At 46.8% G+C, this 23,846-nt stretch overlaps 2 protein-coding genes and 1 long non-coding RNA gene across 7 annotated transcripts in view; 2 read left to right on the top strand and 1 right to left on the bottom strand.

Annotated features, from left to right (window-relative positions):
- LOC310852612 overlaps nucleotides 1–23,846 on the top strand; it is a 280,641-nt gene that overhangs the window by 250,904 nt on the left and 5,891 nt on the right. The gene's annotated exons all lie outside the window — the stretch shown is intronic.
- NOCT (nocturnin) lies at nucleotides 1,269–16,909 on the top strand. Of its 3 annotated transcripts, none has more exons than XM_083755857.1 (3): nucleotides 1,269–1,993; nucleotides 14,402–14,671; nucleotides 15,534–16,909. In XM_083755857.1, the coding sequence occupies exons 1-3, from the start codon at nucleotides 1,774–1,776 to the stop codon at nucleotides 16,367–16,369; spliced, it is 1,326 nt and encodes a 441-aa protein (XP_083611983.1). In that variant the 5' UTR covers nucleotides 1,269–1,773; the 3' UTR covers nucleotides 16,370–16,909. The 3 variants fall into 3 exon arrangements, with proteins under 3 accessions (XP_083611983.1, XP_083611985.1, XP_083611984.1); XM_083755859.1 differs by lacking the exon at nucleotides 1,269–1,993 and adding an exon at nucleotides 2,107–2,174; XM_083755858.1 differs by lacking the exon at nucleotides 1,269–1,993 and adding an exon at nucleotides 11,091–11,399.
- The window catches only part of ELF2 (E74 like ETS transcription factor 2), a 42,327-nt gene continuing 38,853 nt past the window's right edge, over nucleotides 20,373–23,846 (bottom strand). For all 3 annotated transcript variants that reach the window (XM_083755729.1, XM_083755730.1, XM_083755731.1), the window contains 3 exons: nucleotides 23,588–23,780; nucleotides 22,790–23,128; nucleotides 20,373–22,085 (listed from right to left, as the gene is read on the bottom strand). In XM_083755729.1, the coding sequence (XP_083611855.1) occupies nucleotides 21,458–22,085; nucleotides 22,790–23,128; nucleotides 23,588–23,780 (1,160 nt within the window). In that variant the 3' untranslated portion in view covers nucleotides 20,373–21,457. The remainder of the gene's footprint in view (nucleotides 22,086–22,789; nucleotides 23,129–23,587; nucleotides 23,781–23,846) is intronic.

The raw sequence follows: 23,846 nt of genomic DNA, 5'->3' as shown, positions 1-23,846 counted from the left end.
CATGAGGCATCCAGTGGAGCTGAATGCTGAAAGATGTTAAGGTCAGATAAAAGAAAGTACTTCTTCATGCAGCACATAGTCTAACTAACTATGGGACTTGCTCAGGATGAAGCAACTTGGATGGCTTTAAAAGATTAGACAAATTCATGGCTACTAATCACTACCTCCAAAGTGTTGGTGCTGACCTTTAAAGCCCTAAACGGCCTCGGTCCAGTATACCTGAAGGAGCGTCTCCATCCCCAATGTTCTGCCCGGATGCTGAGGTCCAGCGCCGAGGGCCCTCTGGCGGTTCCCTGGCTGCGAGAAGCCAAGTTACAGGGAACCAGGCAGAGGGCCTTCTCGGTAGTGGCGCCTGCCATGTGGAACGCCCTCCCTTCAGATGTCAAAGAGAAAAATAACTACCAAATTTTTAGAAGACATCTGAAGGCAGCCCTGTTTAGGGAAGCTTTCAATGTTTAATAGGTTATTGTATTTTAGTGTTCTGTTGGAAGCCGCCCAGAGTGGCTAGGGAAACCCAGCCAGTTGGGCAAGGTATAAATAATAAATTATTATTATTATTATTATTATTATTATTATTATTATTATTATTATTCTAAATACCAGCTGGGGGGTGCCAAATGCTCTTTTGCTCATCTTCTGCTTGCCAGTTTCCCACAGGCATCTGGTTGGCCACTGTGAGAACAGGATGTTGGCTTGATCCTAACAGTCCTAAGAGATAGGATAGGGCCTAAGAAGCGTGGAGTTGTACCCTGGCCTCCCAAGTCCTAGCGAGGCACTGTAACGTCTAACCACTACACCGCACTGCCTCTCTGCCATACAACGGGGAGGAATCGGAAGGGCGGTTGCTTGCTTAGCACGTCCTGTTTCTTATGCAAAGGCGCCCGGCGGGTTACTGCGGGGACAAGCAGGACGCCGCGCCGGGTGCGACTTTTAAGCCGGAGGACCCCACAGGGCTCTTCTTCAGCCTAGTCTTGTAACCTGCTCTGACAAACGCTGCCCCCCCCCCCCGCGCAGGAAAGCGGGGGAGCGAGGCGTGAAATGAACCAGGAGACAAGGGCGGGGGCATCACTGCGCGGAGGGGGGGACAACGAGGCCGCCCCTGCTCCAGCCGCAGCAACGCAGTTGACTCGGAGGCGGCTCCCGCCAACGCCCCCTGCCCCCGCTCGCGAAGTGACGTCCATGGTGACGTCAGCCAAGAGAAACCGCTTGCTGGGAACCCTGGCGCGGCGGGGGAGAGAGGGAGGGATGTACAACTGGGGCATACCATGCAGTGCGCGGGGGGAGCTCGCACAGTCAACTCAGTCTTGCCTGGGTTCCAGAGTCCCTCTGCCGGCGTTTTTTGCACCGGCTTCCACCAGCATCCACCTCGTCTCTTGAACTGAACGTGGGAGGAAGAGCTACTCTTCTGCGGGCAGGAGGCTTGAGCTTCCCGCGCGCTCCCCCCCCTCTTTTGCGCTTTGGAGCTGCCCGTTGCGTCAGTGCCGGCTGAAGGCGTGAGCCTTGCCTTGTGCCGGCTTGAGCTCCCGTCTGCGGCAGTGAGCGGCGTCCGCGTGCTTGTGCTGAGGAGGCTGGTGTGAGCTGCCGCCCTGCTGGGATTCCCCTGCTGCTCCTCGTTCCCCGAGGGTGTGTGTGAGTGCTCGTGCGCGCCTGTTCCTCCGTCTCCGTAAGGCTGCGCGGCAGCTCCGCTCGAGCTTGTGACCTCATTCTCTCCAGGGGGCTCGTTTCCCCGGTTGTCCGGTTGTACTCGCCCGGTTCCCCGAGGGCGGCGTTATTATGTATCAGAGCCCCGCTCGGTCCCTGTGCTCGGCCCTCTCCAACCTCTGCTGCGCGCCTTCCTCCGCCACCTCCTCGACGCTGCTGCTCCGGTCTCCGGCTCCAGTCAAGAGAGCCCTCTCCCCGCCTGCCATCCTTGCATCTTCCGCCGCCGTCACCGCCGCCCCTCACTACGGCTGCTCTGCGGCTGTAAGCTCGGGGGCTGCGAATTCCCAAGCAGGTGAGTGCCTGGAACCCTGTAGGCACCGAACGTTCCGTGGATGGAACGCTGGGTTTCGGACGTTCTAATAAAGACGCGGGGTGGGGGCTGATCGGTCGAGAGCTGGTTGCTAAAGGGGTACAGGTAGTCTAACGAGTTCGTCTCCTGCGTAGTGTTCGTCTCCTTACCTCTAAGGCTCACGGTAAGTGTCGTCATCATTTGTCTGTATCTTATCAATCCTTACAGTAGCCTTGTGAGGTAGGTCACAGTTCCGTTGTACCCATGGATAGCTTGAAGTGAGTTTTCCAAGCCAGATCTGTGGAACCCACGGTCTACCACGCTTTCCACTATGCTAAGCTCTGGGATGGTTTCTTTTAAAGAAAAAAAAAAGGCTTATCCAAAGTACATTTTGCTCTGCTTTTGTCTTGGTTGAAGGCTGGACACAAGCTAGATACAAGGCTTCTGATTTATTTAATATATATATTATTAATGAGGAGCCAGCCGTCAGCCTTATTTATTAAGTAAATGAACTCAAGACAGCCTTAAACTGGCAGCTGATTCATTAAAAGCTGCTGCTTCCAGAAAGTCAGTGAATGGGATCTTATGCCAGGCATATATTGCATACCCTGTAGACAGCACTCTGTTTTACCACCTTGTTGAAATAAGTTTTCACATCCTTGATTAATTCTCCAAGTTACCTCTGCTCTGAGAAAAGCATGTGCTGCTTGGGGATTTCAAGGAGTGCTTTTTGCATATTTCCCCTCTAACTATGCCAGAGTTCCTATTAATCGTTGCTAGACGTATTTGTGCCCAGGGAAAAGCACTATGCCATATCCTGCTCTTTATCTCCTTCCCCGCAGAAAATATTTTTGTTTAATTTTCAAAACGACGCTGAGGAAATCTACGGTGCCATACCTGAGTGTAGGTGCACATTTGGGTTGTAAAAAGTAATGTGATGCTTCGGAGAACATTTTCGAGACGTGTTCCCCTCTGCTGTAGTTTGCCAGCTCATTTGTGCTCAGCGTGTCACCCTTTCCATGTGCACAATGATTAATGGTTTTAAGGAACTGAAATTCGTCTCGACTTGAAAGCCACTGCTCACTACGGGTTGTTAAAAGTATTTGCTAAAAATGCAGAGATGGAACAGGATCAGAAAAGGTCAACCAAAATGTTTGAGGGGGTGGAGCAACTTCCCCTATGGTGAAAGTTTACAGGGCCTGTGGCTCTTCAGTTTAGAGATAAGGCGAGTAAGAAGAGGCATGATGAAGGTGTATCAAATTACACACGAGGGGGTAGAGAAAGTGGACAGAGGAATTTTACTCTCTCATAGATAACACTAGAACGTCCAGTGCAGCTGAATGTTGGAAGATTCAGGACAGACAGCAGAAAGTACTTCTCACAGCACATAGTTAAACTATGAAACTCCTTCCCACAGGAGGCAATGATGGCCTGCCAGCTTGTATGGATTTTTTTAAAGGACTAGACAAATTTATGGAGGATAAAGCCATGTTCTACCTGCACTTCCAGAGGCAGTGTGCTGGAAACCACACAAAGGGGAGAGTGCTGTTGCATTTAAATCCTGTTGGTGGACTTCCCATAAGCGTCTAGTTGGCCACTGACTAGATAGGCCAATGGCCTGATCCTGCAGGCTCTTCTCAATTTCTTATGTCTCTTGGCATCATGTCCTGCTTGTGAATTTCCTTCCTAGAGGTCTCTGGTTTTTCTACTAGATTTAAGATGGACCTTTGGTTTGACTCAGCAGGACTGCTCTTAGGTTCTTATTGGCATTCTTGGTATTTAAATTGAGGAGTGAGAGCAGGAGCGTTCCACAATTGCACTATATAAATTACGATGAACCGAGACTGCTTGAAAATCTGCTTCACAACAAGTATCTACCTTTCACTTCCCTTACTACTGTTTCTTAGCTCATCAGCCTATCAGATGGTCTACATGAAAGCTGAGCAAGAAATAGTTTGTCTGATAGTAATCTGCCTACAGGGACAGTCCAATGTACATTAGGATATCTTGGATGGGGCAAAGTGTACGCAAGCACAGGAGATGCTCCTGTTTCCATCACTGCAGCTGTTGTTGGCCTACAATTCATCTAGCTCAGCATTCCCTATTTTGGACCAGTGGCGGAGCTTCATGCTCTGGCACCGGGGGGCAGATAGCAGGTGGTGACGGGACTGGTGTGCGTCCTGGGGGCGGGGCACACTGTAGGGGCGGGGCTCATGTCCTGGGGGCGGGGTGCCCCACCCGTAGGGGTTTGGCGCCCAGTGTGGCCGGGGGGGGAGGCAGCCGCGATGGCACCCCGTCGGGATTGTGCTGCCGAGGGCAGTGGGCTCCCCCCGCACTCCTCTTCCTCTGCCAGTGTTTTGGACTACAGTTTCCATCAGCCCCAGTTGGTCAGGGATGATGGAAGTTGGAGTTCAACAATAAAATCTCACAACCATCAATGGAACCTTTTTAAAAGGCTTTCGATGCAGCCCTCTGCATGCATGTCTGCACAGAAATAAGCCCTATTAAGTTCATTGTGGATCAGTGTGTATATGATTGCAGCCTCCATTTGCAATTCAGAAGATTCCCCCACCTTTTAGTGCTAACTAATGCCAGCTAAGCCAGTAACATTCAAGCTAAGCAGAAAGATCTTGGGTTCTCTTTAACCTGCTTGGGTCTAGGTGTTGGTAAGCTTCTTAGGGTACCTCAATCATTCACTGAGAATGCATCTAATATAAGAAGATCATTGCTGAATTCAGCCAAAGGCCCATCTGATCCTGTATGCTGGTTCTAGCATTGGCCAGCCAGATGCCAATGGAAATCTTTCAAGTAGGACTCAAGGGCAACAGCATTCTTTCATCTTGTGATCCTCAGAAAGTTGTGTTCTGTGTACAGTAAGCCCACAACTTACGCAGGGATTATGTTCCAGGGATCTCCCCTGCAGCCAGAATCGCATATAGTCAAAACCCATTGGGTTCAATGGCGGGTGGGATTGCCAGAATCATTTCCCCAAGAATCCTGCCCCTTTCTGTTTTTATTTTTCCTTTGCCACACAAACGAAGGTGAATGCACACAAGTTAAATGGGTGTCGGTTGTGGGCTTACTGTACCTCTATCAAGAAGTTACTCAGGGTCACCCTCGAGAATTTAGGGACCCTTTTGGCAAAGAGCATAACATCTGCTTGTGGGCTGTCACTTCACTCCGTTGCTGAAATGTGGGTCTTTGTAATGTTAAAATGGACCCACATTTTGGCCGCTAACATTCTCAGAAAAAGAGGAGTGCCCTGAATCCATGTATGCAGTTTTTCATCATTTTTATGGAAGTCTGCCTCTTTTGTAACTTAGGTTTGGAAAGTTTCTTAGTTGTCGTCCCCCCTCCCCCGAAGTTGAGTCATACTTGAGAAAACCTAGCTATTTGGAGCTAAGGCTTCTTTTCATTTTCTCACCCACATTGCTGGCAAGGAAGGTTTTTTGCCCTGATGAATTTGCCACTTTTTCTCACAAATGATGTAAGAGAAGAGGGTTGGAAAATCTGCAGTAAAGCTGCAATCATAGTGCCATTTACGTAACTGCAGAGGAGTCCTGCCTGTATCCATTTGAACTACCTTAGTTTGAGAACTGTGGATCAGCCTATGCTTCTTATCCTCCTTCCTTATTTCCCTCTGTTATAAATCATCAGATCACTATGGCCATGGCCATATCTCAGTGATAAGGTATATGTTCTGCAAGCAGAAGATCACAGGTTCAGTCTTTAGCATATCAAGTTTTAAAAGTATCTGGCAGTGACGAGAAAGGTGGTCTGCCTGAGATGCTGTGATCTCTGTAGACAATGCTGGAATCAATGGTCCAATTGAATAGCCTGACCTGGTACAAGAGGATGTTGTCTGGTCCTCGGACTAACCAAGAGGTGTTTTAGAGATACGTCAATATCCTAACATCTCCCTAGATTTATTATCTTCACGCTCAAAACCCATGAAACCCTTTGAAATCTGCAGAGGTCTTGTGATTTGGTTTTGTGGAACATGAGTTGCTCATTGTGAAAGCATGTGAGGGGGAGAGGATGAGACAAAAGTGCAATACAGCATTTCAATTTCAGACAGGAAGCAATGGATTTGCTTTTTTTTCCTTAAAAACACACACGGGAGTGGTATGTGACGAAAATGTACTTGGAACAGACTCACTGAAATCACTTAGCCACGATGAACTCATGTCCATTTTTTATTTGGGTCTACTCTTGAGTGTGACTTAAGGAATGCTCTTAGGTTTAAGATACTGCATCCAGCCAAATTGTTGTATGGCTGGGATCCAATTGGGCCCAGTAAGATCCACAAAACAGAGAGAGATTCCTGATTGGTTCCAGGGTTTTAGATCAGGCATAGGCAAACTTGGCCCTCCAGATGTTTTGGGACTACAACTCCCATCATCCCTGACCACTGGTAATGTTAGCTAGGGATTATGGGAGTTGTAGCCCCAAAACATCTGGAGGGCCGAGTTTGCCTATGCCTGTTTTAGAGAATCTCCTTATGGTCCAATGTTCATTAGGAGGGCAAGCCCATCCTTGGGACATTCTGTCATCCCCTGGCAATCCCTGATGCTTGGGACCAGCATGTTCAGGTTTAGAGTTGCACCCTTATCCGGAAATGCTGTTGAACTGATTGCAACTTGAGGTTTGTGTGTGTGTTTATATACATAGCATATTATAGGTATGACTTAGATTGCCAGCCTAGGCCCACTTACTAGGGGCTCAGCTGTAATTACTTACGAGCAAGCATGCTTTTAGGATTGCAGTGTTAAACACAATGTGTTAAGTGGCCAGTGTGGGCGCAGGAGTGCTGGGTCGATCTGTCAAGATTGGCATTCTGTGCGGAATCTACTGTCGTTGCATCAGCATTATTGATTGACTTGCTGTAGCTGACATAGCCATGATTACACAACTTGCCTGGCCAATTCTTTTGCCTCAAGGTTAGATAGAAGTAGCTCGGTTGTGGATTTTTTCATTTCCTAGGTTCCCCTCTAGAGCCTTGCTCATAACTGTGGCTACCCAGATCTCAAGTTGTAACAAAGCAAGTGGTAATAATAATGTCAAAACGAAGAGCAGATAGCAAGCTATGTGGAATCTACTCCTATCAGGGCAACTTGCATGTTCTTAGGAAGATCGCTGTGCTTTGCTTACTGAGGGAAGCTGCTGCTGCAGCCGTGCTGTGTTGCAATGCAGCAGCATTTCCCAAGCAGTTTATTTCCAGGGGAGAAGCCATGTTAGCCACCTTAAAGCCTGGCAAGCTTTTGTGGACTTCAGTCCAATTTCTCCACCAGATGCACAAACTTTGCCCTACGTTACAGGTATATATGGTTTGGGGAGGAGGGAAATACAAACAGCAATGTCAAGAGAAAAACAAAATGCACAGAAGTACAGGTGGTGATACTCAAGCACCCCTGGCGTTGGTTAGCTAATTTGCACACACAATTTCCTACAAATCCTTTGCCCCAGTCCAGTCTACAAGTGATTCCACAGACCCTCTTGAATTAGTAATTAAGCAGTTAGACATTGGAGTCTTCCTTTAAAGTTAATTTGCCCCAGGAAGGCAACTCATAGGTCTCATGAAGATTGTCCTAGGACAGTGTTTCCCAACCGGTGTTCCGCGGCACACTAGTGTGCCGCGAGACTTTGCCTGGTGTGCCGTGGGAGGGAGGCGGGCTCCATGTGCTTAGAGCAACAGGCTGCCGCCCCAAGCCTCGCGCGCCCGACGGGAGCTCCTGCCGGGTGCGCAAGGCTTGCAGACACTCGCCCGAAGCACGGGGCACCCTCCGGAGGGCTCCGCGTGCTTCGGGCAACAGGCTGCCGCCCCAAGCCTCGCGCGCCCAGCGGGAGCTCCTGCCGGGCGCGCAGGGTTGCAGACACTCGCCCGAAGCACAGGGAGCCCTCCGTAGGGCTCCCTGTGCTTCGGGCAACAGGCTGCCGCCCCAAGCCTTGCGCGCCTGGCAGGAGCTCCTGCCGGGCGCGCAGGGTTGCAGACACTCGCCCGAAGCACGGGCAGCCCTCCGTAGGGCTCCCTGTGCTTCGGGCAACAGGCTGCCGCCCCAAGCCTTGCGCGCCTGGCAGGAGCTCCTGCCGGGCGCGCAAGACTTGCAGACACTCGCCCGAAGCACGGGCAGCCCTCCGTAGGGCTCCCTGTGCTTCGGGCAACAGGCTGCCGCCCCAAGCCTTGCGCGCCTGGCAGGAGCTCCTGCCGGGCGCGCAAGGCTTGCAGACACTCGCCCGAAGCACGGGGAGCCCTCCGTAGGGCTCCCTGTGCTTCGGGCAACAGGCTGCCGCCCCAAGCCTTGCGCGCCCGACGGGAGCTCCTGCCGGGCGCGCAAGGCTTGCAGACACTTGCCCGAAGCACGGGGAGCCCTCCGTAGGGCTCCCTGTGCTTCGGGCAACAGGCTGCCGCCCCAAGCCTTGCGCGCCTGGCAGGAGCTCCTGCCGGGCGCGCAGGGTTGCAGACACTCGCCCGAAGCACAGGGAGCCCTCCGTAGGGCTCCCTGTGCTTCGGGCAACAAGCTGCCGCCCCAAGCCTTGCGCGCCTGGCAGGAGCTCCTGCCGGGCGCGCAGGGTTGCAGACACTCGCCGGAAGCACGGGGAGCCCTCCGTAGGGCTCCCTGTGCTTCGGGCAACAGGCTGCCGCCCCAAGCGGCATATAGTCAATATAGGCACAGAGTTAATTTTTTAAACATTTTCTAATGGTGGTGTGCCTCGAGATTTTTTTCATGAAACAAGTGTGCCTTTGCCCAAAAAAGGTTGGGAAACACTGTCCTAGGAGGTTGAAACGCCCCTCCCCCACACACACACCCCTGGCTTTTGAATATTGCCATTTCTTATGTCAGATTTGTGTCCATTTGTATGATTGAGCTGAGCACCATGATTTGCAGAAAACGGATTGGATTCTGGTTGCAGGTTGTGTGGCTACACCAAATGGGAGAAAAACATCCCCAAGATATTGCAGCAACTCAGGGTGATTCAGCATGATCCTGTTACCTGCAGTTACAAAAGCAAAATCTTGGTCTGAGGAGGGGAGGAATGACAGTTGTGCTACTGTGTGCAATCCTGTTTGTGTTGTTGCTCCAAAGATCCTCTTTGGACTGTTGCTGCCAGAAAATGTGTATATTAACTACGGACTCTGCACAAAGGGAAGGAGGCAGGCAAAAGATAATGAGGGAGAAGCACAGATGAGAATGTCCAGGCAACACGCACAAGATGTTTCAGAACTACAGGATTGGTTGTTTTTTCTGTTGTCATTTGCTTTGCAATGTACAGTGATACCTCAGGTTACATACGCTTCAGGTTACATATGCTTCAGGTTACAGACTCCGCTAACCCAGAAATAGTATCTCGGGTTAAGAACTTTGCTTCAGGATGAGAACAGAAATCGGGCTCCGGCAGCACGGCAGCAGCAGGAGGCCCCATTAGCTAAAGTGGTGCTTCAGGTTAAGAACAGTTTCAGGTTAAGAACGGACCTCCGGAATGAATTAATTACTTAACACGAGGTACCACTGTACTTTGGGAACAACCCATTGCAGGCACCCAGGGTAGTAAGCAGTTTATACCTTTCAGGGTTACTTCAGCAATGCAAACAAGCTGGGATAGTACTATGCACATACTGTCTCTTTACTGATTCAATATTTTATATACTGCCTGTCTTGAAAGCTTCTCCAGGCAGCATTGCAGTAGCAATATAAACTGCAGTATAAAACATTACAGCACAAATGCAATAAAATTAAAATGCAAGTGCAGTCAGTAGACCAAATAAATCAGAACTTGTAACGACTGGCATTGGGAACCAACAAGGCCAAGTTAAATAAAGAGGCCCTAACTGGAGTTAATACCTGCTGTATGGAATGCTATGTATAGTCTTGGCTTCTAGGGAACCCCAGTAGGTCCTCAAAGTTCCTTCATCACTTTCCCTGATCAGAAAAAAGCAGCCCGCCATTTAGGTCACTAGTCTTCAGCTCTTGAGTTGGGACCCACAAGTGGCTTTTCCACTTTCCCAGAGTGGATCGCTGCTAAGTTTTGGGTCATTTTGTGGTGGGTGTATAAAAATAGAAGTGAAGGAGCTTTGTAACTTTGGGGAAGGACTGGTAGCTCAGCAGTGGACTATCTGCTTTGCGTGCAGAAGGTTCTGGGTTCAATCTCTTGCAGGTAGGACTTCTGCCAGTCAGTGCAGGTCATTCTGAGCTAGATGGACCAATGATCTGACTGAAAGGCAGCTTCCTGTGTAGGACTGGAAGGAAGATGGAGAAATGCAGAGGAGAGAGAAGGATACACACAAACACACACACACACACACACACACACACACACACACACTGCTGAAGTAGGTCAAAAGTGCCATCTCATATTTGAAAAGTTGAAGACATTAAAATGCTGGGACTCTGTACCGACTTTCCTGGGGCCCCTTGAACTGAGTGGGGCTTGCTTCTGAGCAGATGTGTCTGGAGTTGTGCTGTGAACCAGCAATTCCCTCTCCAGAGTGCACATTCCAAGCCTAGGTGTGTTGCTAAAGTTTTAACATGTTCTTATTAGTCTATAAAGCACCATCTCATGCAAGAGCCAGTGAACTTTCTGGAATTTAGTTGAAAGGGCAATAATGATAGAAAATCTGCTTACTCACTAAAGGCATGCTAGAAAGTGGTTGCGTAAGGGAACTGCTAAGGCGTTAACGGGCAGGAGTGCTTGTCTTGTTATATAAATCAGGGGGATCTCAGTTGCACGGTACAAAGAGCAAGCAGGAGCTGTGCATTTCCTGTCAAGGAGGCCAGTGTGAAGTGCAGCCTGTGTGTTTTTTTCTCTTCACAGGCGACACTTTTCAATCTCCTGGTGGATTATTGAGTGGGCGAGGGAACGAAAATAGCGTTTCCCCCCCCCAAAAAAAACCAACAACAACCACTTTGCATTGACACCAGAGCCAGTGGCGTAGCATGGGGGGTGCAGGGGGGGCCGGTCGCACCGGGCGCAACATCTGGGGGTTAGGGTTTGGGGGCGCAAATCCGCGGGTTAGGGGGCGCAAATCCACGGGTTAGGGGGCGCAAATTACTTGCCTTGCCCCGGGTGCTGACAACCCACGCTATGCCACTGACCAGAGCTTCATGCAGCTAAGCTACCACGGGGTAGCCTCCTTTGGTCTCGTGACCAGCGCTTCAGCATGCAGCGGCGTTGACTTGCCGTGCAAGGGCAGATTTTCAAAATCTCGTCTTTTCTAGAATTGCTAGGGGTTAATTGTGACAATGGAAGTTCCATCGGACGCAATTTTGTAAGGGGCCACTAGGTGTCGCCAGAGGGCAAGGTTAACAGAAAGAGAGACTGCTCACGTGACGTCAGAGGCTGGCTGTTCTGTGCGAGATTCACCATTAGAGTTGTTTATTCCGCACGTTGATGCATTCTTCCGGCTTTTCAGGTGTGTATGCAAGATTAACGGCCTCGTTCAATGTTGTGTTTTCATTAGAGATGTATTGCAAAGCCTAGTGCTTGAGACTAACAGAACTCTAGAAACCCTCGAAGTGTTTACGAGTTTGTGTGGATGTTCGTTTGCATTTCTACTTCACATAGTTTTAACCTTTGTCTAGCAACTGTTGGGACAGGAATAGAGTAACAAAGGAGACCAGCCTGGTCATGTCTTTGGAAATATGGTTATAAATCGGCAGCGAGATTTGCCTTTCCTATTTGAAGGGTGCTGTGATTGCGATTTGAGGCCCCTATGACTTAGCGTGATTTTAATTCAAGGCTGTGCTGTTAATATGCAAGAAGAAAATTCCAAAATTGCTTGCATCTTTTGATTTTATGGGGGGAAGTCAAGCGGCAACCCTGTGCTCACTTAACAGGGAGTAAGTCCCATAGAACTCAGCAGAGCAATCTTACACACTTATTCTCAGAATTGAAATGATGTTGCTGAGAAATCAAGTAAACGAAACTAACTTGTTTTCAGATAACAAATTTAAAATGCATTGCTAGTATGTTAGTATGCTGTAGTGCTTTTTGTGCAGTAACTCCGGATCGCTGGGTTCACACTTCCGCGCCCCCCCCCCCTTAACTCAACTTGTCTTTGAAAGTCAGAGCTCTTAACCTTCCTGCACAGCCTTAATTGGTAAAAACGTCCTGTTAGGCAAATTTCTTTTCTTCCAGAGGCATCCTTTCCTCTTTCCCTCCCCCTCCCCTTTTCCTTAGTGGGTAACAATGAAAGGCAGCAGTAGTCACAGCTTTTGTCCCTCCGTTTGCGAAATATCAATGATGCAGCAATGGTCAGCACAGGACATTTGTGACCGATTTGGCCTTCCTATGGTGGTGGGAAGTCAAGTCAGGCATTGCAAAACCTGGCAAGCACGGGCGATTACGTAAGGAACCAGACAGTTTACTGAGAAGTGCTTGCTCTTCTATGTTTGTTTTGCCACACTTTGGGGTCGCTTGCTATTTCTAGCATAAGTAGTTGCAGTATGCAGTCTGGCAGAAAAACCCAGCAATGCAATAAAGTCATTTTTGGATTTGAGTAAAAAGAACACAGAGAGGGAGAGGGGGGGGGGAGAGAAGAGGAAACTAGCAGTTTCTTGTGACTTGGTCAGACTGTGAGATATAAAGTTTAAAACCCCTAAAATTGTGAGCTGAGGTTTACAAGTTTTAAAGAGGGGAAACTGCACACATTTAGCTTGGTGAGGGGAGTGGGGCACTCCTTTATCTGTTGTTGACCTTGTTGTAAAGTTAATACGCTCTTGGTGGCTTTTTAACAATGAGATCTACCCTTGAGGGAAGCATTAAGAATCACCTGCTCAAGTTACTCTGGAAAACGAAGGCATGGCAGGACTGGAAGAAAATATATCTTGCTTGAAAGGTTTCCATGTCTGTAGCTAGTGTCTTAATAACTGCTAGACGGTGTATATGCAGGCAGTTGCAAGTAGAAGGTGTTATTCATTATTTGTTATTTTGCCCCTTATATGCTGACCCAAGGAGTTGCTTTCTAAAACCTTTGTTTGTTCAAGGAAGCAGCCATTTCCCAATGGAGTGGGTTCAGTGATTAATGAGTGACTCCAACATATTAGTGACTCATAAAAGTGGCCCTTTTTGTGTTGGCAGCAAGGAAGATTAGGGGGAAGGAATAGGAGAAAATAGCCGTGAACTGTAAGTGGGATTGAGAAGTCTAAATCTGAAATACACTTGGTGTGGTGGTGGAAGATCTCTGGTTACAGTATCACTAGAAATTGATGCTTCTGTTTGATTTAGTAGATGCCTTGCTTTATATTTTGCATTTGAAATGGTTTGTGTTTCTGTGCTTTCGTTATGGCCTTCGGCTAGCACAATAAACTTACTGAACTGAACTTAATATCTGCCTCTGCCGCTCTGCAACACCTGTTCTGGATTTCTTTGTTCTGGTGTGCCTTAAAAACCCCAGTACATCGCATCTCTAGTTACGTAAAAGAGTGGGAAGCCTTTTGAATCAGGGTGTGTTTGTGAAGCAACCCAACGGGATTAACATTATGCTTATATAAAAGCTTGCCTGAATTTTATTTTCCGTTTGATGTGTTAAACTTTGAACTACATAGTAACCACAGAAATAACTTGTGGTGTAAAAGTAGAAGCAGTTTCAGAGCCAGTGGGGTCGCGTGGGGGATGCAGGGGGGGCCGGCCGCACCGGGCGCAACATCTGGGGGGGCGTGCTAAAATCCACGGGTTAGGGGGCGCAAATTACTTGCCTTGCCCCGGGTGCTGACAACCCACGCTATGCCACTGTTCAGAGCTACTCATAATTGGGCTTCAGAAACCTTGAACAGAGAAAAAAAATTGGGGGGGGGCAGCATCCCTAGGTAGTCACAAAAGCCCTGTTCAGTTGCTCTCTGCTCCCCACCCCAAATAGTACTTTTATTATTTATACCCTGTCCATCTGGCTCGGTTGCCCATTGTAGGAGGTGGGGAACTGGGATGAGCCCCTTGGCTCTGGCCCTCCTGCATGCCCCCTTGTCATTCCTGCAAAAAAACAAAAACCACCCCATTTGGGGGCCTGTCTGCAGCAGCGGGGGTGGAGTCAGGGTTCTCAATCATCTACAGGAGAAGAGAGAGGCTGTGCCAATGGATTTGTCTTGTTCTCCCCATCACATGATGGGAACTGTGGGGCAAGGGGAGCAGCTGGGCCAAGAATTTTCTGCCTGTTTTATCCTTTCAACAACACTGAGATGTAGATTAAGCTAAAAGATGGGGACAGGCCCAAGGCCACCCAGTGAGCTTCATGGCGGCATGGGGATATGAACCTTCTGGTCCTGTACTGGTTCTTGGGTCACATATATTGCATTATGGAGGAAAGTGCAGTGGTGAATTCATTTGCTTTGATTTATGTGCAGAAAACCTTGCTCTGTGTTAGCTAATCAGGGATGGGCATTTACTGATCAATTTGCCTCTTCTTTGCTTCGTTTTCAGTTTATTCCATGGGCAACAGTACCAGCAGGCTATATAGTGCTCTTGCAAAGACTCTGAGTACTGGTGCTGTCTCCAAACACCAGGAATACTTGGAACAAACGGATCCTGACTTCTTGGATCCCATTGATCCCAAGGATCTGCTTGAAGAATGCCAGATGGTTCTTCAGAAACGTCCTGCCCGGTTCCAGAGGGACTTTGTGAACCTGAGGACCAGCTTTTCCAGAAGCCACCGACCTATTAGGGTCATGCAGTGGAACATCCTTGCACAAGGTATAAACCCTGATTCTTGAGTCATTGTAGAGTCCAAATGTGGTTGTGGTTGGGAAAATACAGACAGAATACAGTTGATCGCTCTCCTAGAGCAGTGTTTCCCAACCTTGTGCCTCCAGATGTTTTTGGCCTACAACTCCCATCATCCCTAGCTAGCAAGACCAGTGGTCAGGGATGATGGGAGTTGTAGGCCAAAAACATCTGGAGGCACAAGGTTGGGAAACACTGTCCTAGAGTATAATGGGCAAAAATCGAGGTGATCCATGCAGAGAAAACATGGAAAATTTGGTGTATTGACCTTGGACTGTGGCATCTAAACATCATCAGCTTATATAATATTTTTGAAACTTGAAAAACTATGGGCAGCGTCTGCTGAGGAAGGGTTCAAAAGGACAGGGTTTCTATCTCTATACATAATCATGGGGAGAACTGGGGGCATCGAAAGTAGCTCTGTGAAATGAGCAGCATGTAAGTTTGCTAAGCTTGCATCATTTGCAAGCTACAGAACTCTGACCCATTTTATTTTAAAAAAATAAGTATGTGGTAGACACAACCTTGGGGGGGGTGTATTCACTCTGTTTTAGTAAGGGTCCTTGAATGATTTCATGGCAGAAAGAAAACAGGAGGTTGAAAACCTTTAGGAGTACTGGGTATTTTAGAAGCTTGAGGTGCTCTTTAGACACACATCTCATCACATGCTTAAACTGCTTCTAGTCTCTTAGCTGGCTAGTAAAAAATAATTTCCAACTTTTGTGGGCTTATATTGCAACACTTTTCTAACTAATGGAATAGGCTACTTGTTTTCCCATAAGTGTGTTTTGGAAGGGAAAATAATGCTGTGGATTTATTGTTTTCCTTCCAGCTCTTGGAGAAGGCAAGGACAACTTTATTCAGTGCCCGATGGAAGCCCTGAGGTGGGAAGAAAGGAAATGCCTCATTCTAGAAGAGATCCTGGCATATCAGCCAGACATCTTGTGCCTACAGGAAGTGGACCACTACTTTGACACCTTCCAGCCTCTGCTCAGCCGGCTGGGCTACCAATGTACTTTCTTCCCTAAACCGTGGTCTCCATGTTTAGACGTGGAATGTAACAACGGGCCAGACGGCTGTGCCTTATTCTTCCTCAAGGACAGGTTCACTCTCGTCAACAGCACCAACATCAGGCTGACCGCCATGAAGCTGAAAACCAACCAAGTCGCCATTGCTCAGATTCTGAAATGTAACGAAACCGGCAAACTGTTCTGCACTGCTGTTACTCATCTGAAAGCTCGCAATGGCTGGGAGAGATTTAGGTCTGCGCAAGGGGCCGATCTTCTGGAGAACCTGAAGAGGATCACCCGAGAGGCAGAGGTCCCTCTCATCGTCTGTGGCGATTTCAACGCGGAGCCCACCGAAGAGGTGTACAAGGAATTCTCCAATTCTAGCCTGAACCTAAACAGCGCTTACAAGCTGCTGAGTGCAGACGGACTGTCAGAACCTCCCTATACGACGTGGAAGATCCGACCCTCTGGAGAGTGCAGGCACACCCTCGACTACATCTGGTACTCACAACATGCCTTAAACGTGAATGCTGCTCTCAGTCTCCTGACTGAGGAGCAAATTGGACCCAACAGGCTACCGTCTTTCACTTACCCCTCAGATCACCTGTCTTTAGTATGTGACTTCACATTTAATGAAGATCCTGACAGGCTTTTATAAATAGGTGCAAGTAGCTGGATGTGTGGGTGTGTGGTTGGTTTTTTATATTTAAAAAGATGTACTGTGTTTATGCAGTGGCCTTTTAAAATGGGCTTCTGAAGACTTCAGGGGGGTGGTTATTTATGAACGGAGAACTAATGGTTTTATTTTCAACTCTCGTCGAAAGACACTTTTGCCATTAAACACCTCGCTGTGATATTAGAAGAAGAAACAAACAAACCAACAAAAAACATGGCTACTTAAATTTGAGGCATGCTTTATGTTTTTGCCGTCCCCTGGTTTGGAGGACTGATTCTGTAAAAAATGCAGATCTTTATTTGAAGACCTTTGCTAGAGCAATTGCCCTCATTGTAGCATGGTTATTCTGTATTTGAACGACGTGGGCCAAAAGGGTATCACACACAATAGGGTGTTTTTTCAATATTGCAATTAAAGATGTGCTGAATGACCAAACCTTGGTAGTGTAGGACCCATTACATTTTGAACATGTAAAGGACTATAGCACTGGTGTTAGCTAATTAAAATATTCCTGAACTTGCACTGGATTATGTCTCATTCCTGAGTAAATTGAGGCAAGACTGGTCAACCTTAGAAGCGCTATTGAGCTTGCAACCTTTGCTGTGTTGAAGCTGCCCTATTCAGGGGAGAAAGTGCCAATTTCCTCTCTGCTTCACAGTGAAGTTGTTTGGGAAGAAGTTTATTTGCAGAACATTATGGGCAGCAAGAGGGACGCAGGTGGCGCTGTGGGTAAAACCTCAGTGCCTAGGACTTGCCGATCGTATGGTTGGCAGTTCAAATCCTCGCGGCGGGGTGAGCTCCCATCTTTCAGTCCCAGCTCCTGCCAACCTAGCAGTTCGAAAGCACCTCTAAGTGCAAGTAAATAAATAGGTACCACTTTATAGCGGGAAGGTAAACGGCGTTTCCGTGTGCTGCGCTGGTGCTGTCTCGCCAGAGCAGCTTCATCACGCTGGCCACGTGACCCGGAAGTGTCTCCGGACAGCGCTGGCCCCCGGCCTCTTAAGTGAGATGGGCGCACAACCCTAGAGTCGGACACGACTGGCCCATACGGGCAGGGGTACCTTTACCTTTACCTTTACCTTTACCTTTATGGGCAGCAAGAATTCCCTAGGCTACCACAGTCCCAACCAGAATTGAGAGACCTCAATCTGCTTTTAGTCCCCATGTCATGTTGAACTCAGGAGAATCCGCCTTCAACTTAATATGCCTAGGAATGTGCTGTCAACCCACAATCACCAAAGCTGGCAAAGCCACAATAGCAGCTGTAAACCTTAATCCCTTTTGAAACCCTGAAGGTCTTATGGGAGGGAATGTGAACAGGGACAAAGCTGTTTCCTCTTAATGCCAGGTTACCAAGTGGGAAGGCAGCCCTCAAAAGTAGGTAGGAAATGAGAAGTCTTCTCTTCTCCATGCATGAAGGACTGTGGCTCATCTGCCCAACCTAAGGTCTTTTCCCACCCATGTTCAATGCCAGGTCCCCCCTTTTCCTCCTTTCAGGTGCCTGTCTCTTACTTTCCCCTCATTCTCTTGAACAACTTCCTTTTCGTACTCCGTCTGTGACCCAAGTAACTTTGTCAACGTTGCATAGCAACCCTTCGAATTAGTGCAGGAGTCGGAATGGCGACCAGAGGCCCTGTGACACAGATGGGCAGTTGAGCCAATTACAGCTGAAGATTTTGGACTGAGTCCAGGGTTGGCTTTGCCTGTGTGGAAAGTGCTTTTACTGTTGCAAGGCAGGAAACAGATTTTGTTTTGGGATCCCGGCTACCCACTTAAGACCCCAATTTTGAGCCAGCAGGTCCCTTTCCACCATGGTAAAATCACCTTTGGATTGTGTTGTTAACAAACCACCACAGCTAACACAAAATCTTTAGCCCATTACACTGCCAGTAGTAACAACTTCGGGGCTTACATCTTGACTTCCAAGTAATTCATGGAATCCATAGTGCTAACATGGAGTATTGAAGACACTGGAAAGACCATACGTGTTTAAGAGGTACTTTTAAAATAAGATATACATCTAATAAGCAGGGTTGATGCTGCCTAACATCTGCGTAAGGCTGTTAGCCAGAAAAGAAAGGGTCTTGGCCTGTGTGCATTTGATTTTAAAACAGGAAATTAAAATCTATTTGGGATTTTGCTGAACTGACTCTAGCAATGGTGTCAAAGAATTGTTATGATGTGTATTCTCTTTGCCCAACAGTAAAAAAAAAAAAACCCAAGACATAAACTGCATAGTGAACAGTGAGTTACTTAAAAAAAGGGGAAATCCTTCAAGGGAGAGATACTGCCCTAATGTATTGCTTAGTTTCAAGGGAAGGGAATTCTCCGCTTAGCTCAAACTTGTCTCTGTAGTTCCGAACCATGGATTGTTGAATGTCTTCAATTAAATTTGCAAAAACCAAGAAAACTAGATTATTTTCCCTGTTAAAGGTAAAGTAGGATTGTCCAGGCCTACTAAACTGCTGAAAAGCCACTAAAGTATTGTTAATATTCCCTGCTGGCAGACTTACAAGAGGGCTGGGAAGAAAACGAGGAAACTCAGGCTCCCAGTCTTAAAAGTGGCCAGTTTGACTGGAAACAGGGAAGGAACCAAATTGCAGGCGAGTGGGCTCTGCCTTTCGCTCTGCTGTAGCTTGCTGAAATAGTCACTATTAACCCTGTAATTCGCCCCCTTCCCTCACTTACATTGGGAATGGCACCAGTGCTTGTAGAAAACCTTGCACCAAAGTCGATGCAGTGCAAGGTGGGTTTCGTACATACATCCACAAAAAGTTGCAAAATATTGTTAGATTGGCTTTTTGTTTTCTCATATAGCACTCCCAGCATACATACATATCCCTCATGCCAGAAGGGCAGCTGCTGGATTCAGCACATTTAGAAAGGGAGATGGCAAGTAGCATTTTCAGTGAGACTTAGTACAGACATGTCCAACAAGTAGGGTGTGATCTATGATCCAGTATAAAAACTGGCAGTGATCTACTACCCAGGGATGGGTGCAGGGTGGGTGGGCGATGCCGTTCCTGACCTCTCCCCCTTCCTCCCTACACGCCCCCTCCCCCAGTCAAAGAGAGCCACTCAGACGATCCTGATGCCGATCCCGTCTTCTCCCCCCTGCCTTCCTCCACCCCTGTGCAGGCGATGCTGTTGCTGGTCCTGATCCCACCTTCCCCTGTCAGAGACCCAGCTCCTTCTACCCCCCCCCCAGCACATCTCTCTCCCCCCTCAAACTGGCTGGGCTGCAGAGCTCTTTCATGCCTGCTTTGGAGCCCTTGTCTTTCTGGCTACTGAGCGTGCTGTGCTCCAGCTGCCTTGGGCCCGCAATCAACCCAGATCAAGCCCATGACTGACTGATCGATTGATGGGTTGGACATGTCTGCTATAGTAAATAGGTACTTTCAACAAAAATACATTGCACTCCCAAAATGATTTCCCTTCACAGGTTGTAACGAATGCTGCTTGTGTGGTCAAGTGTTGCTGGAAAAACACAGAAGAATGGGAAACACCAGAAACCTCCTCAAATGGTCCTTGGTATCTTGAAATAGTTGTCTCTTATGTTTAAAATTTATTAAAATTATTCTGCAGCAGTTTTCCACTGATGCCTCCTACTCACGTTATGAACTGGGTATTACGGCTGTACTGATTCTGTTCCAGTCTGCCTCCAAACCACCCAATTTTCTTCCCTCCTTTCACAATTATCGGTAAATGTTTTGGGCTAACTGCTCCCTCCACCACCGCCACATAATCTCTACTAATATGAAACCAAGCCAGTAAACACACAGGCCACAATTCACATCTCAGAAGCAAGACTGTGGAACCTGTTATCTCTTGCTACATTTTTCATAGCACAATAAGCTAAGCTACTCCACTGCTTGACACTTCTTCAAATTATGAATTTATAGTTTCAGAATAATGGAAGAATGAAACTGTTGTACTGTGTTATCTGCATGAACACCAGAGACTTTTTAAAAAAGAGAGACTAAACTTAAATTTCATGTTTGTATTTCAGTAAAACCTACTTGAATACACTTTGAAACAAGAGTACAACAAAATAGAATATACTTTAAATGTTGAATATACAAACTATTATAGTTCATTCTGAACACTGGTACTTCCCTCTAACTTTAACTAAAAAAAATGTACAGGCTCTTTTAACTACCTGACAAGAGTTCATGCCAAGCGTGACCTTTCAAGTGACAGAGTAGAAGCTGAAATTGAAATGTATGCACAGATGTCGAGGCTAAGTGGGTGACCCAGGCCTGCGGCAGCAAAAGGCCACCACAATCCTATGGCCACTTTGTCCATAATTAAGAAACTGACAGACTTAACTACCATACAAAATATGTTACATGTAATCCTATAACAATACTGTGCTAGGTATAAGATCTTTAAAAAATTGTTTTAATAAAAAATGCTTTACACAAACAAGCCATTAGCTTATTTCAAGAAAGAGAACTGAAAATCAGTCTAAGGCTTTCGTTTTAAATCTGCTTAAGCTGTATGATACAAAAATCCCTCTAGATCTTCGTCTTCTTTTAGAAGCTTTTTAATCCTCTCCTTTAATTCACATTCTAAAATACCTAGTAGCAGAGTTATTCACATAGCACCAGTTGAATTCTGTGAAGACACAGTAATAATTGCTGGTATGCACATTAGAATGCATCAGATTTGTCATGTAACAGTGAGACTCTTTCCCACCGCCCTTCCCAGAGACATAAACCAGGAACCCTTCACAGAACCAGCTTAGTGTTCCATGCCTTAGTGTAACTTGATAATGCAGTGAGCCTCGAGCCCCACTCGACCCCTGAATTTTTCCTTATCAGCTTAGCAGTTTCCCACTTTGCAAGAGGCAATTGTGTCAGCGTGAGGATGTGGTTCCATTCCCACTGAAACATGGGACATCAATTCATTTCCAGTAAGCTTCAAACGTATGCATAACTATTAACAATTTTTAAAATCAGTTTGTTTTGTTAACTTCTTGATTGTGTCCATTTCCCTGCCTCCCTAAATATGTCAGTTTACTTAATTCCACAATGGTCTATGTAATTCATGTCCATAGCTGCCTTTTCTTCATTTCTCGCATGTTACCATCCCCTCCGTTTTCACAGTTACAGGGAGGGCAATAGCCGATGGCGTACTGACCACAACCACATGCGTAACCGTCTTGGTTCCATCTGCAGGCTTTTCTTCCTGAACAAGCTGCAGCGTTTTAACCTCCCGCTCCTGCTTCAAAGCCATTGCTTCAGATTTGACCTCTGGACCTTTTATGACTGCGCTAATAACTCTGGGAGAGGTATGGCTACCTGCCTGCTGGGCCGGCATAGATAGTCTCATTACGGGTGTCCCATGGGCTATGGACACAGGAGTAAGTGCTCTTACGGCTACTGGCGTTCCAACTATGTTGATGCTTCCTGTCCCGGGCAAACCAGTTTTTGTTTGCAACTGGCACTGCGCGAGCTGCGTAGCAGGGATGGTAATTATTTTCGTAGGCTGCATTGTGATTTTCTCTCCATTTTCAGCAGATGCTGGCATCACTGTAGGGATTGTCTGGATTACGACCTTTGGGGTTGCTGCTGTGGTTGGGCTTGTGCTGGTAATCAACGGTGACCCTGCATTTACTGACTGCACTGCAACAGTCGATATTTTCTGTCCCAGAGACGTCATTACGACAGGCACTTGCATGGCCACACGAACAGTTCTGTCAAATAGATGAGGACAAAACATTGCATTAAGATCAAGCAAGCCGCATGGACAAATCTGCTAAATAAACTACTTGCCACAAATCTAGGCCTGTTTGCCTATATACAGTGGTACCTTGGGTTAAGTTCTTAATTAGTTCCAGAGGTCCATTCTTAACCTGAAACTGTTCTTAACCTGAAGCACCACTTTAGCTAATGGGGCCTCCTGCGGCCGCTGTGCCGCCACTGCACGATTTCTGTTCTCATTCTGAAGCAAAGTTCTTAACCTGAAGCACTATTTCTGGGTTAGCGGAGTCTGTAACCTGAAGCATATGTAACCTAAGGTACCACTGTACAAAGAAAAATGTTGTTATACCTATAAATAAGAATTGAAAACTGAAGACTTCCCCAGGCCAAATTTCATGCTTAAAATGTGAGGGCTGCTTGTGCTTCTACTCATTCTACTGCTTGAGATTCACAAGAGAAATACCAAAAAGGTTTGTTTTAAACTGTAGGACTAGACTAGATTAACAGTTCACCTTTAACAGAGCCCGTTTCAAACTCCTGTGTTTGAGTAATCTGTATTATCGATGTTGTACTGAGAACATCTGTCTATATTCAAACTGAGAATGTTTCCAGAAAGACAGGTACAATGTCATTCAATGACACTGTACTAATTCCTCAAGCTTTGGCCTCACCAACAGGCAAATCATGCAGCACTAACCTGGGAGCGGTTGTTGCTGGAACGGTGGTTGTGGAACAAGATGTCATTTCATGCCCAGGTGAGGAGATATTCACCACTCTGGTAATGGGCTTCTCTGCTCTTGTGCAGTTCAACTGAGAAGCGTTTTTTCCTGCACGAGCAGAGGCTGCTGCTTTCAAGAGGCTTTCTGCAGAAAGTGACACTCGCTCCAATGACTTCTCATCGGTGGTGATTGATAAATCTTCATTGCCACATTCACTTTTGTCATCAATAACCACAATGTTTTTGGGCATTTCCTTGAACTGATATACAAGTCTTTGTCCTTCAACTTTTGCCAGAATTCCTCTTTGATAGTAGTATCTGAAGGGGGGGGGGGAGAGAGTACAAGAAAGGTTTATATGACGTTCATATGAAGCACCTTTTAAGTTTATAACCATCAAGAAACCCTTGTTGGGATGACCAGAGTCTTGTTTTCCCCATCATAAATTACCTATCTTTTTGTAATCAGCTTTGAGGTGGGGATTGTTAAAAAAAAACCCTATCAAGCAGTATATATATTTAAAAAATAAATAAATACCCCTACATAAAAAGCATGCAAGGTAAAAAACAGATCATTGTTTTAATAATTAATGCTGTTGCCACGAATAATAAAAAACTAGAAACAAACTGGCTTAGAAAGTGAAATGCCATTTTATCAAATAAAATTCTCAAAAAAAAGGCTGAAGGAAAGTTTCAAATCAGATATAGCACAGTGATTTGTTTAAAACAAAAAACTTCAACATTCTTCATCCCCCCCACCCCCATTTTCTTTCTTTTTACCTCAGAGCCCTTCCCATTGTTTCGTAGTTCATATCAGGCTTGTTTTTGTGTTTTCCCCATAGTTTGGAGACTGCTTTAGAATCTACAAGCTTAAATATGCCCTTCTCCCGCTGAGTCCACTTGATATATCGAGGACAAGTATTTTTGTCCTGAAGAAGGTCTAGAAGGAATTCCCACAAGTAGGTTGTATTTCCTATGATAAAAATATAAGTAACAGGCAATTAATCTCTTTAAAGATCTCTAAAACTGAAGAAGAGCA

The sequence above is a fragment of the Podarcis gaigeae genome (assembly GCF_964106915.1).
Source record: "Podarcis gaigeae genome assembly, chromosome: 9".
In the NCBI taxonomy this organism is placed as follows: Eukaryota; Metazoa; Chordata; class Lepidosauria; order Squamata; family Lacertidae; genus Podarcis; species Podarcis gaigeae.
Note: the sequence above shows the minus strand (reverse complement) of the source record. Positions and strands in the feature narration are given on the sequence as shown.